This window comes from Bombus flavifrons, chromosome 10 (genome assembly GCF_040668555.2).
Source record: "Bombus flavifrons isolate JBK064 chromosome 10, iyBomFlav1_principal, whole genome shotgun sequence".
Taxonomy (NCBI): Eukaryota; Metazoa; Arthropoda; class Insecta; order Hymenoptera; family Apidae; genus Bombus; species Bombus flavifrons.
The window spans coordinates 6,158,931-6,172,806 of NC_138451.1; the positions used below are offsets into that span (position 1 = coordinate 6,158,931).

At 40.6% G+C, this 13,876-nt stretch overlaps 1 protein-coding gene across 2 annotated transcripts in view; it reads left to right on the forward strand.

Moving 5' to 3' along the window:
* LOC138184570 (uncharacterized) overlaps window positions 1-13,876 on the forward strand; it is a 181,573-nt gene that overhangs the window by 152,109 nt on the left and 15,588 nt on the right. Inside the window, exons 4-5 of one of the 2 annotated variants that reach the window (XR_011174344.1) lie at window positions 6,633-6,861; window positions 8,775-8,924. Coding sequence is in view for 1 of the 2 variants with exons in the window: in XM_069122670.1 (XP_068978771.1) it covers window positions 8,775-8,905 (131 nt within the window). In the remaining variant the exon portion in view is untranslated. Of the gene's footprint in view, window positions 1-6,632; window positions 6,862-8,774; window positions 8,925-10,059; window positions 10,235-13,876 lie in introns of those variants that run through there. The other variant, XM_069122670.1, reaches the window with a different exon arrangement.

Sequence of the window (13,876 nt, forward strand, 5' to 3'; positions counted from 1 at the left end):
AAATTGTAACCGGAAATTGAATTTCTTTGGAAAGATACGAACTGCAATTTAATGCAAACTTAATGTCCGTACAAATCCATATTTTTATAAACGTAACAAAAAAAAAATGAAATTTTGCTTTCGTTATTTTATATTAGGTGAAGTAAAAAGTTCTGAGCGCTTTTTCGCTTTATTTCGACGATGAAATTAACATAGTCAAGATTATTCGATTTAGATTAAATATGCGCCGTTTTGTTCGATTACTTTTGTCCATTTTGAAGGCAATTTCATAATTCCGCGGTTGAAGAAGTCCTCGTCCCTATTGGTAAAAAACTTGACCAGCTCATTTTCACAAGCCTCTCTTGAGGCCAGTTTTGTACCATCAAGAAAATTTTGCAAAAACTTAAAAAGGTGATAATCGCTTGGTGCCAGGTCTGGACTGTACGGCGGATGCGATAGAACCTACCAGCTAAGCTCTCGGAGCTTCTGACGCGTCGTTAAAGATGTGTGCGGCCTGGCGTTGTCTTGATGGAACACAACACCTTTCCTATTGGCCAATTCTGGCCGCTTCTGGTCGATCGCCTGCTTCAGTCTGGTCAGTTGTTGACAATAGAGGTCCGAATTAAGTGTTTGCCCCGATGGGAGCAGCTCATAATGGATGATTCCCTTCCAATCCCACCAAACACACAATAAAACCTTCTTGGCCGTTAATCCACGCTTGGCGATCGTTTGGGCCGGCCCACCGCGATTGGACCACGATCTTTTTCGGCTGTTGTTCTCGTATGTGACCCATTTTTCATCGCCAGTCACCATCCGCTTCAAAAATGGGTCGATTTCGTTACGTCTCAACAAAGAATCGCAGGCATCAATTCGGTCCAAAAGGTTCTTTTGCGTCAATTCATGTGGCACCCATACGTCGAGCTTCTTCTTGAGACCAGCCTTATGCAAATGGTTCCAAACGGTTTTCTGGCTAATCTTCAGTTCCTGGGCAATGGAATAAGTGCTCACATGCCGGTCCGACTCGACGATTTCCATGATTTTATCCACATTTTCGACGATTGGCCTACCAGAGCGTGCCTCATCTTCGACGTCCATATTACCAGAACGGAATCGTTGGAACCACCGCTTTGCTGTTGCATTCGATACTGTACTGGGTCCATAAACAGCACAAATTTTTTTGGCCGCCTGCTCCGCCTTTTCACCTTGGTCGTAGTGGTACTGAAGAATGTATCGAATTTTCTCTTTTTTTATCTCCATTTTCGAACGCTGTAACACACAACTGGCTTCACCGAACACAAAACTGACAAAGAACCTTTTTGATGCGTAATATCACCTTGAAATCGGTGTATACTATGACTCGATGCGATGTGCACATCGTGAGATATGGCTCACTAAAGACATCTAGCGAAAAACGCTCAGAACTTTTTACTTAACCTAATATATTTTCGATTATTTATTTCATACATATATCCTACTATATATTATTTATTTGATATGTTTAATATTTTTATTATTCTATATATCTTGCATGCTGCGTGTTTAACGTTACGGAAACTTGTCTGAACATTCGTTAAAAACATGAACAGGTTACAATATCATTGTTATCATTTTCATTTTCTTGGGAAAAGGGAAATTGATAAAAAGCGTACTCCAATCGTCCCAAATACCCGTTTCAATTATATGATACGACACGGGAAGACTTCCAGTCGCTCCACTGACAACAAAAGAATGTAAAGTAATTCATGATTCACCCTGTATAAAACTATGAATGGAACATGAACCCTAACCTGAATTGCAGGCAAACACAGGAGAATATTACTATTCTATGAATATAAAACAGAACACCAGAAATCACACGATCAAGCGCATTGAAATTCAACAAATCACGACACCCATCCCATCGCGTTGGTAACATTTTTTCCACGAGCATCCGCGTAATAATTACACGTAATACCCAGGCCATCTCTGTCCACCGACGGCGAGGAACAAATTTTCCAGGAACTTTAATGGAAACGCAGAAAGTATGCCAGGATTTTAATTACGACTATACGCGTTCCCACCGCGTAGAAACGAAATTTTAACGGGAGTAGTTGACCGAGAGGGGTGGTCCCGTCATACGATTTTAAAGCGGCCATCCACAATTCTGCAAAGCTGTTCATACTCGCTACATCGACGTCGTTGTTTCCTAGAGGTTTCCATTTCTTAATGAAACTATACGTTGTGTTAAAAAAAACGTGTTCGTGGTCTTGATTATTAAATATACGCCTTATAGGTTGATACACGTAGGATGTTTCTTTGGATTCAAACTTTAATCATGCGTTGAAAATATCATCATACGTTTAATCAGCGTAATTCCTACGTGATTCGTTGCACTCCACCAACTAGTTTACATGAACCTAATATATCGTCCACTTTTTCCTAACACCCTGTATATCGAAAGAAGAAAAAGCACAAGGAAGGGCGTGAAGGAGATGAAACGTGATTCTACGCCCTCCACGAGATGCTCCTAGAAAAGGATTTAAAACACTGCTGGCTCCTCGGCAAAGTGCCCTTCCATGGCCAGATTATTTCCACGCCGTGGAAAGGGCCTTTCACCTCAGGTCTGGCCCACCTAACTCACCCTCTAAGGGCTCCTTCGTGTGTGCTTTTACCGGCCACACGTTACGCCCATGCGAAAGCATTCTCCATCTGGATTTAGAAATGGTTTACGGCCGGTGAAATGTTGCACGTTAATGCTCCTCGATCGCCCAGATTCGTTTGTTTCTTTAGAAAGAAAGTTGTATGTAACATGGAGGAATTTTTAAGCGAGGTCGTGAACCGTAATATTCTTCAAATCAACCTAGATATCGATATGAGAATTTGTGAATATATTAAATAAATTTCGACTATCATTTCCGCGCTATTTATTTCATATCGTTAAAATTATATGTCTCGTGTTTGCGATATGATTACATCACATAGGAGGATGATTAGCGTGTCTGGCCATCGGAATATTAATATTGGATTGAGGTGGATAAGTCGTGATATGTGCTGAAAAAAAACTAGAGTATAGTTAACAATATATTGATTAACAAATACTCTCGATGTACACTTTGCGTAGAGCTTGCGATTATCTTGTCGAATTTTCTCTCGTCCGAAAACCGGTAGACGAGTTAGGTCCGGAAATTCTGCCAAGAGTCGATGGCAAACTGATTCACCGATGGTTTTTATTGATACTTGGTCGGCCGTGGCAGCGTATCCCATTGATGACAATTGGGTTGTCGTGTCGAGGAGTCGTTTGTTTCGCGGGTCCACGAGCAACCTATAGTAGCTCAAAAAGTCCATGCCGATGATGGGCTACTATAAAGCGTCATTTGAAGGCTCGTCTTAGGGACAGGTTCAGGTTAATCACGATGGTACCGTATGTTGCGATCCGCTTCTGTTCGCGGGTCCGTGTATTTTGTTGCACAGACATACACATATATCGGCGCCAGTGTCCACTAGGAAGGAGATCTTCGAGTGCCCATCCATGACGAATATGCGGCGGGATACTAGGCCGTCGTCGCTTGCCGCGTTTACGAACGGCTGGTCCTGTTTCCCGTATTCCAGGTGCACGGGGAATGACACTTCTTCGCGTATTCTAGGAACGTCGCGTGGTAGTAACAGAGTCCGAGCTGCTGTAGTCTGTTTCTCAAAGTCGATCTACGACGACTCTAGCTTCGTCTTCGTGAAGGGCGTCTTCCATCGCGTCCAAGACGCGGTTTAGTCGTTCGCTGTCCGTTGCCGTTCTTTCTGCATTGATCGCGACAATCCGTCCTGCCTCCGGGAGGATCTTGTGTTGCACATGTACCGGTAGTCGGCTCTCCCAGAGCGTGAGGATGAAGTCATCCGGTGTCGACGGGGTGGCAAGATTTTTTAGATTCCGGTAGAATTGGGACGGCGTCCTATCGCCTATGTGCTCATCTTCAAGCATCTTTCGCACTCTCTTGGAGTCCGAGTCCCCCAATCTTTTAATAAGCTCCTTCTTGAGGTGCCCTCCGGCGTACGTCGTGGTACGTTTCCGGCGGGGCGAGCAGTATGTCCCGGCGGCACGCGCATAGCTGCACGTGTGACGCGTAATATTCGCGACAACGGTCTGAAATTTCGTCTTGTCGCTCGTAATCCGAGCAGTTCCGAACTGCGCTTCCAGCATCGCGAACCACAGTGTAACATCGTGTGGCCAGAACGGTAGTACGCGGAACTGTGTGTTCACCGCGTCTGTGCTGTCGTACGCGGTCGTCGTACGTTCGGCTCCGTTGATGATCTGGCAATCATCTTGTCCGAAGGATGGGGTCTCTGTGTAGCAAGCCACGGGACAGAAACCGTTTGAAAGTTTGCTGTCGAGTGCCGCTACACGATCGTTCTGTAGGCGATATGTGCTTCTTTTTGGTACATTAGGTGAAAACAAATATTTATGCATGAATAATTAATTAATGATACGCGTATTTCCCTTAATTCTCTGACATCATTTTGTATATTTATAATTTTCTAGTTTCATTTTGTAAAATTTCTATCGTACCAAATTACCGTATTTCAAACTCGATTGTCGTGAAGATCGATCGCCTTGTGGAATGACGAAGTACATAATTCATGATCATTATCACCGCTTAAATTGCAAAATATCTGGCAACAATGTTCTTCGTTCGAATCAGCGTCCAACGAAGAATTAAAAATTAGAAATTTCCGCAAAAATCTTGCACTTTCTGTAATTATTCTATAGAGTTTTCCGATTGTAATAAATTTCTGACAGTTAGCAAACTATCTTTAGGATTTTTGGTACAGATACCATGCGCTTGATACCTGGAATTGTTGAGGTTAACGAATTTTGCTGGCTGCGAGTAGAGAAGCGGAAGTAACGGATGCGAAACATTTGAATGAAACAATTCATGCAGTCGGGGCGAGTTCGCGTTGCTTAGAGTAGTTTCGCGGTAATTGCCTAATAGTTAGGTTTCTGTAGGCTGACGTATGTGTGCATTATGTGGTAGCGGTAATACGTTCGATAATAAAGGGTTAATAGCGCGTTCCGAATAGAAGCCTTTGTGTCGTGGCTGGTAATCGCAGATAGAACAGTGGGTTATCGATTTCTCGTTATGTTAATTGCAGAATTATACCTTCCACTAGGATCGAGCCCCGGGTCTCTCCTCGTTTCCGCAACTATTCCCCAAGCGTCAACCACCCCCTTCTCCACGTTGATCTCGTAAAATCCATTGAGATTATATCATATGCACGCGACAAAATGGCTGACGCCACGAGTTAATTCGATAAGGTGTAACGTGACATAACATCGTTTCAATTATGAGAGGCAGCATTTCGCTCGGTCGATTGCTCGAATGACCTAGATACCTAAATTTCAAAACAGTCGTTTCTTTGATTCTTTGTTAACTATTTAACGTAATATAACATCGTTTTAATTATGAGAACTACCATTTTACTCGATCGATTATTCGAACGTCCTGGATACCTAAATTTTAAGGCAAGAGTTTCTTGAATTCCTTATCGTCGCTTTCAGCCTGTATAATTGAAACTTCTTAAAATACCTAATCTAATTTAAAATCTACTTTTCGCAATAGTTTTGCAACTAATACCGTGTTATCGATTTTGCCTTTTCATTTTTTTTTCTTTAGTATTAAAAATCTATCTTTACTATAATATCTGTCAGGTACATTTCAAAAATATCGATTATTATAACGATGATAATGCTCTTTCCTTAAAGAATTCTTACAGTGATCCCAGATTTGCCAGCAATTTTTAAAAGACTCCTACATCCGATTAGCTCTTGACGGAATCCATAATTCATGGAAGCAACTTTCCGAAATGATCTTTCTCCAATTTCGCATCGGGAAATCCAAGCTCGCCTCTATCGATGTCCATGGACCGATGCAAGCCGCAGATCGATGCCACCGCGTTTAATTACCCGAACGTAGCCACCGTATAGGGCACGTGAAAGTCCTGTGGTCGATGGCCGCTTTTCGCACGAAAACTTGCCACGAAAAGCCACGGTCGAGATGGTGTCGCCGGTCCAGGAGGGTACGCGACACGGTTCGTAGCTCATTCTGTACTTCGCAGACATGTGCGCGTACAAGTTCGAATTAGCAAGTTCAACAACTTGCGGAATGCCAATCGGTGGCTCGTTTAATGTTCGCTATCGACGTTCCTCGATAATTTCCTACATCCACTGATCCTGGCTTTTTGCTATGACTATCCAAGAAGTAATTGGAAAAAATTGAAGCGTTTGTCAGTACCTGCGAAGGTACGTGACAATTTCTTTTAATTTTTAACTCCCTTCTTAATCGCTCTACAACCGTACGTAACGATTTTTTTATTTCCTAATTTTGATATTACTTTCATAATCGGGGACAAAAATATTCCCGCAAAAGAAAAACCTCAACTCAAAATCGCCACTTCCTTAAAACAAACTCAGTCCATTTACGGCATAACCATCTTTCCCTTGTCCAGCTGTACCGATGTAGCAGCCAACATCTTGGAAACACGTTTCTACCAAAGTATAACGATTCTTCTGAACGACACCGTAGAGACCGGGATAAGAAGGAGGGCTAGAGAAGCAGAGGAACGTAAAAGAGAGAAAATGGATTGTACGTGAGGAGGCGATCCGACACGTAGGAATCTTGTTTCAGGTACGCGAAAGTGGATGGTCGCGTGACACCGCCGGTGGTGCCGTGGAGTTGCTGCCGAATCAACGTAAAGGGTCCGTGCTATCACGATCCTCTTCAGCTGCCAAATTCGGAACAAAACTCCACTTACGACAGCCTAAACCCTCGGGGCTGTCTCGTCGCCATCAAGAGCGTGCTAAACGGAACGCTCTATTCCACCGTAGTCCTGATCGCGTTTCTGTTTGTGTTACAGGTAAATCAATAATAACGCGCTGGCCGGCGCAAACAATTGCTTAGTCGAATCGGGATGGCTGGGATTAAGTGCGTTTCACGATGGACCAAATTTGTTATCGTTGGACAACGTCGAAACAACGTAGATTATTCTTTCCATTATAATTTCTAGATACGTTTATGTCAAAGACTATATTTGATTTTCTACGCTGCGAATCAAATATTGATCTATTTAAACAGAGGGAGTTCCTAAAAATGTGCTGAAGAAAAATGACCAATGGGATTAAGTCGACGTAATTCGCGGATTTTCCAAAGCTCTTTTTTGACAGGTGATCGAATGAAAAATTACAAGCGTAGATAGCAGCAATTTTATCGCTGCAGCTATTCGCGGATCTAGAATAAACAAGCGCGACAGTGGAGAGCTGGAAGCGAATCGACGAGAGGCGAACTGAAATAGCGGTGGATTATCAGATTCGTTCGGAATTATTGATTGCCTGGACGCGATGATACCACGTGTCATCGAAGCCCGCAAACGCGTAATATTTTAAGGTGAAAGGCTGCTTTTCACGCCAAATTCCCATCGTTTCGTTGCTCTAGTAATTCAACCCTCGATAGTATTCATCCGACAAAAATATTCTATGAAATCTAACAACACCATCTTAGACATTATATCTTCATTGACAAGATGTTATACTATGCGAAGAAAAGCTCGCGCGGTAGATTATCCTGATCCAAGAAAAATTCTTTAAAATCTGATGTCCTTCGACTAAGATAACGTAATAAGATAATGTGATAAATCACATGTTGATTATCAGATAATCAAATAATCAGATAATCAAAGTAAAAATTCGTGAATATTATACCTCCAATCGTTTTGCTAACTGGCCGCGAATACTTATACGGTTCAACTTATAATATAACATATGAAATGTAAGAAAACATAAATGTTTCCCTCATCTGACGACCACTATCATCTGTTCCACGCCTCCCTGGTCACTGACCACTAAGCCTTCCAAGTTTTGTCTTGCTAGCTGTCCACGAATTCTCAGAATCATGATGCGCAGCGTTCAACCTATAACATATGAAATATAAGGAACATTAATGTTTCCCTCGACTGATGACCACTATCACCCCTTCCACTGCACATTACATTTAATCCGCACCTCATTATGTGTCCTCGCTCCGTTTTGTCTTTTATCGATCTCTCTCATTGCTTTGGAAATTATCTGCATCATATTACTTATTATTAAAATATTGGTATCTTGCTGAACGTAAAATGGCGGGGTTTTCCTGTTCTAATACCTATACTTTGTTATAAGCACGATAGTCTTTTGCTGTTTTAATTATGTTTAATTATGTTTCAAAAATTTCGTTTTATTGGTCGGTTTACTTTTAGCTATCACAATATCGCTATTCTAGTGATGTAAGTCCTGAAATTCGATGTTAGCTAATTTTATTATTAATCGGAAATTAATGCTATAGATTTTAGGCAATCGTGCTGGTCGAGCCGATTATTAATATGAAAGCGTTTTAATACATAGTAAATAGTAAATAAATTTGTACTGCCATATCGAACAGTTACTAAATTACGCCACTCACATCCTTGTTAAATAGACTGTATCAATAGAAATTGTCCATATTCTGGCAGAACTTTTTGTTAAAAACTTGCTTCAAGACAAAGTAAAATAGAAGCTCTTTTCTCAAATTCTTGAGTTCTATAACACGTAGTCGTTATTATTTATATTATATATATTTTTACATTTATTCATTATATTTGTATTTTATTATATTTGTTATATCGATACATATATAAAATTAATTACGAACAGCATTGCAAGTGCAAAAAAAAATTTGCAACATAAGGAAAGGCTTGACAAGGGGAACAAATTTTATAGTACAAATACATACAACTAACGTACGGAAATTTCTTTTCAGATTTCGGTGAGCGTATTGTCGAGGTTCGACTTCACTGCCGCGAGGAACGCGGTGGCGCTTGGAGATCGGTGGGCAGCTTCACCGGGTTGGCTCTATGGCCGTCTGGATTTTGGCTTAGCCAGCGGACCTAATCTCTGCCAGATCGATCGGGTTAGTGGACCGGCTGAATTGAATCAATCGATTCCCCGGATGAGCCATCAGCGAGTCGCTCGACAAACGATGCTGTTCGTAAATGTGCGAAAAATCGGTGTCAATCGAATGAACGAGGAAAATTTCGGACGATCAGGTTTTAGATCGATTGAGAAAAATGAAATAATTTCATTCGGACAATATTTGTCTAGCTCGTGGCTATAATAAGTACTTTACATCTCTTTATAATAAGTACTTTTCTCTCATAATCAAACAGCAACCGATAAAAATCAAACTTTCCTTCAACCACTTTACGCGTGTACCAAAATTTCAACAAGTCCCCAAAATTCAATTAACAAATCAGAAAAAACTGTCCTCACTGCATTTAACGTTTCGACTACTCGTTCGTACATTTTTAATGTCTCTCTCAGACAGTTTCATCCGAGCACGCTCGTTGCTGTCTCGTTTTTCGCCGGAGAGTTGCTAATTCTCAAACCCTACATGTGTAGACCGAGCAACTTGCTGCCAGCTGAAAAGAGTTAAAGGGAAGCTACAGTAACTTTCTAACTTGGCTAGAAATATCCACGGAATGAAGTTTGCGCCTCTGCATCTATGTATATGCAGCTGTATGTGTCGTCGGTGGAACACTTTGCTCAAGCGGCGCCGCTCCGGCTTTATTTGTTTAATTTTCTAATTTCTCCGAGTTAGAATGGAAGCGCACGCGCGCCACTGAAAGAAACGGAGACCCGCGTCGGACTTTCATTAGAAAGGCGACCACGTGATGAAGGAAAGTTTAAAAACTTTGTAGCTACGAGTGTTGGCTGAAATTTTATCTCTTGACATTTCTTACTTATATCACGCAGACACCGCGTGAACGTTGCTATTTTATTAATCAATGGGTAGGTGGATTATGCGAAAACACGTGCACCGGGTAAATTGCGCGAAATTAACAATTCGGGTAGAAAAATTATAATCTTATTAGTAAGGCTAGTTATACAGATTAACCGAGACTTATTTATCAAAAATTCTTCCAGTCTTCGTTTCTTATCTACTGCTTCTTCTATTTATCGAAACCAAAACTTTCTTTCAACGGTCTAAATTAATTCTAATTATTCTTCCCCCTAATTCAACGATTCCATTTTCAATCTCCCCATAGAAAAACAGCGGACAAGGCGATACGATGATCGATCTACGTCCGCTTGTATATTCCAGCGATACGGACTGAGAGCTCTGGAAGTCGAAACAAACCAGAAAATAAAACCAAGGCCGTCGAAGAAGAATCATATTTCCACGTCAGACACTTCCTTCACAAGCCCAACAAAAATTCCCCCACCTTTCAACGCAAATATATAATACGGTTCCGTGTAAGCATCGATCAAGTTTAACTTCAATCGTAGAAATCTATAAGAATCGAGGAACGTTTCTCGAAGCTTTTATCGAAATGAAAAGCCATCGCCGGAAGACAGGCGCGTTTAACGAAGCAACGCGCGCGTCCTCCGCGGGGATTAATCGATCATCGATTACGATACACTCTCGAAACGGCCTCTGAGGAACAAACAAGGTTCGTTTAGAACGAGAAAGACGATAAAGACGCAGACCAGAGCAATGGACGATAAGATAAGAGTTCGTAGAGTTTCTTTCTCGCAGAAGTACGTCGCCAAGATTCGACGATAGCTTTCACTATGATTACTGGGAATCGGTTAATCGAGTCGCGCCACTAAACCGCTCGTTTTCCCCGTCGTATCGAGTCGAACGATCGATGGGTCTGAACAAAAGAAAGGAACGGGTGGAGGAGAGATGGTACGGAAGCTTCGAAAATCTCGACCGGGGACCGCGACGATGATAAAAAGCCGCGTTCACTGTGCTCGATCGTGTTTCTCCTCCGACGAATCGAGATATTCGATGCGATAGATAAAGGAATCGGAGAAACTGAAGAACAGATGTAATTACTAGAGTACAATCGTTGGATACCGATGGTTAAATGGAATAAAGCTTACATTGCTCCGTTTCTTTTTCTTTTTTTTATTACGTAAAAGAATCGTATCGATGGACGATAAAACACGATAGTAAAGATTTTATAATCCTTTGTTATATGAAAGAATATTTTCCTAATGACTGATAAAGTAAGATCTGAATAGAAAATTTAGAAACTGTCAAATCAATCTATAAGTTCAGGTATAATAAAACATCAAAGAAATACAGAGGTTCCTTCCGATATACGATCGTGAAATAATTTGAAACTAATTAATTGACAAAAGTTGAATCAATAATACCATAATATCTGTCAACGACAAAAATAACCGAGAAGGATATGAAACGCTAAAAAGCGTGGAGAAATGGCCAAAATTCCGTCGGAAACAGGCGAAACAGTTCGACTGGAGCGTCTGCTAAAGAAAATTCGAGGATCTAGCTTTTTGTTCCTCAAGGCTGACAGCAGGGGGGGGAGTGAAGAAAAACCTCACTCCATCCTCATCACGTTTAGAGAAGGCTCGAGATTCGTGGTTCTCGTGGAGGAATCGGGAAGTCCCGAGGCGGGAGAAGCGACCGACTAGTGGAAAAAAGCATAATTGCGTGCTCGTTCCGATGACGCGGACTCGATTTAAACTGCTAGCCGCATAGCTCGCAAGAAGCAACGAAAACTAACAGGGATCAAGAACGGTAGAATCCCTGGGGGATTCTCGCGAACACGCCTCGTTTCGCGCAGCGGTTTCGCGCGTACAAACTGACGAGGGTGCGGTTCTTTCGTTGCAGCTTACAGCTGTGTTCCGTCGCTCGTGTCAAGCGAATCGAGGCTTTCTTGCGCGTAAAACGAACGATCGATAAACTTCGTACAGATTAGTCAAGCTACAGTAGCTCACGAAAGTATTGGAATACTTTTAGAAAGCAGAAGATTTGGAACAAATCTAAAAATACGTAGATATTACAAGATATTTATTGCAAGCGTATATTTAGTAGAGAAGCTAGTGTAACGAGTGTTAAATATGTTAACCAATATATTATTGTTATGGCCGAGCTTATTCTACTTTATTTTATTATTATTTTATTCTTTTACTCAGACGTAGTGGTTAAATCGCAATTCGGAATTTGAGAATATTGCTGTGAAAGGTTTCAGGATTCAAAGGTTCGCAACCTAGTTTGATACTCTCTATTTTACAAGGCATAAACAAAATTTGAATAACTCATTACACCAGCTTGCTGCTCCATCATTTTCATCCGCGACGACTCGGGACAAACATCAATATTCATGATTCTATCAGGGCAGCTTCAATCTTGACTCGAAGGCTCTTTTGAATCATCACATTCTTTGACCAAAAATAAAAGGTAAAAAGCATATTTAACCGATTTCTCTTACCTACTGAAACTTAAAACTTCATTTCTATGCAACGCACTTGTCTGAATATTTGTAAATTTTCCACGAAAACGGTGTATTTACCCTTTAAAAGAAGTACGACCGTATTTTGCACGTCTATCATTGAACGTATCTGGAGTTTGTCCCTGTACAGTTTACAAACCAGTAAATTTGCACACGTGATACTTATGAATAGGAACATCAGTGGGAATATTAAAACGCTGAATATATGACATATTACACTTAGAATAGGAAGAAAATATTGGATAAAGATTAAAGAAGAGAAGAAATTGGTGAAAAGGAAGCAGAAAGGATCTTTCCCCCGTTTCTAGAAGCAAGAACTCGCTCTGGCTGGAAGTAGGCGGACCGCTTTTCCTGCCTCGTTCGTCCTTGTCGAATTTAATAATGGCAAATTTACAGGGTGCGACGGTTTTTTCGCGAGTTGGTGCAATTTCCCGCGACAGTGGTAACGAAGTTCTTACGATCCGCACGTTTCCCTCGTATCGCAGTAAAGCAACCAGTTTTACGCGACGTCCAACGTATTAATGTTAACGGAGCAAGCGCCATGCCACCACCCTCTCCGGAAGTCGTGCAGAAAGTCGTTATGGTGCCAAAATCTCGCCATTATTTCTCGAGAACACTTGAAAATACATAGTTTGTTATTTGGGTCCCATTTCTTTTAGTGAAAGTTGAATATTATACAACATTAATTATGCGTATGTTCTTTATGCGTTCACTTAGAAAAAGCTTACTATTCAAAATTCGAATAATTTAAACACCCGTTTCAAAATTTCCAGTAAGAGTTTAAAAATATAAAAGATCCATATTCCGATATAAAATTTCTCGAGCTTGAAATTTCTTTGGAATTGTACGATATTTTCAGTATATATAATATTTGAATATTTTATTATTAAATAAACTCGGTGGTATTTTATAATATTTGTAACTATAGTTAACACTGTAAAAGACAGTGCTGTAATCCATGTGACGTCGATCTTTTTGAGGAAGATTTGGTATATAAGAGGAAGCCTCGAGAAACCTGGATTCAGTGTTTGACCGACTCAGAAACACTTCACTCGTTCTTGAGACGCTCTCTCTTCGATCCTGCTATTCTCGTCTCTTGTCTGCTCTCGTGTCTGGTGATTTCTTTCCACGTATTCCTTATGTAAGAACTTTGTCTGTTTACATTAAACAAAATCTCTGTTTTATTCTGTTCTAGAGGATTTTCATATCCAATCTTCCTGTTTTCTATTTTGCACAGAATATTCATACTATATAATTTCCATCTCCCATTTTATATAAAATTCTCTTTCTCTCTCTCTCTCTCTCACTCTCTCACTCTCTCTCTCTCTCTCTCTCTCTCATTTTTCTTAGAATTTTTACAAAGCATCTCTATTCTCTACTTTACATGGAATTTCCATACACAACCATCGTGTTTTACTTTATCATGAATTTTTATACTGCACTCTCATTTTTTTACATTACGTAAAGTCTTTATACGACGTTTTCATATTTTTCCTACATTACCCTCAACTAATTACAACTAACCCTATTATATTACGTTCTTTCTCTTATCACCAAAATAACAATAAGTGCCATTTTAAAAGTCAACGAAGAATAAAAA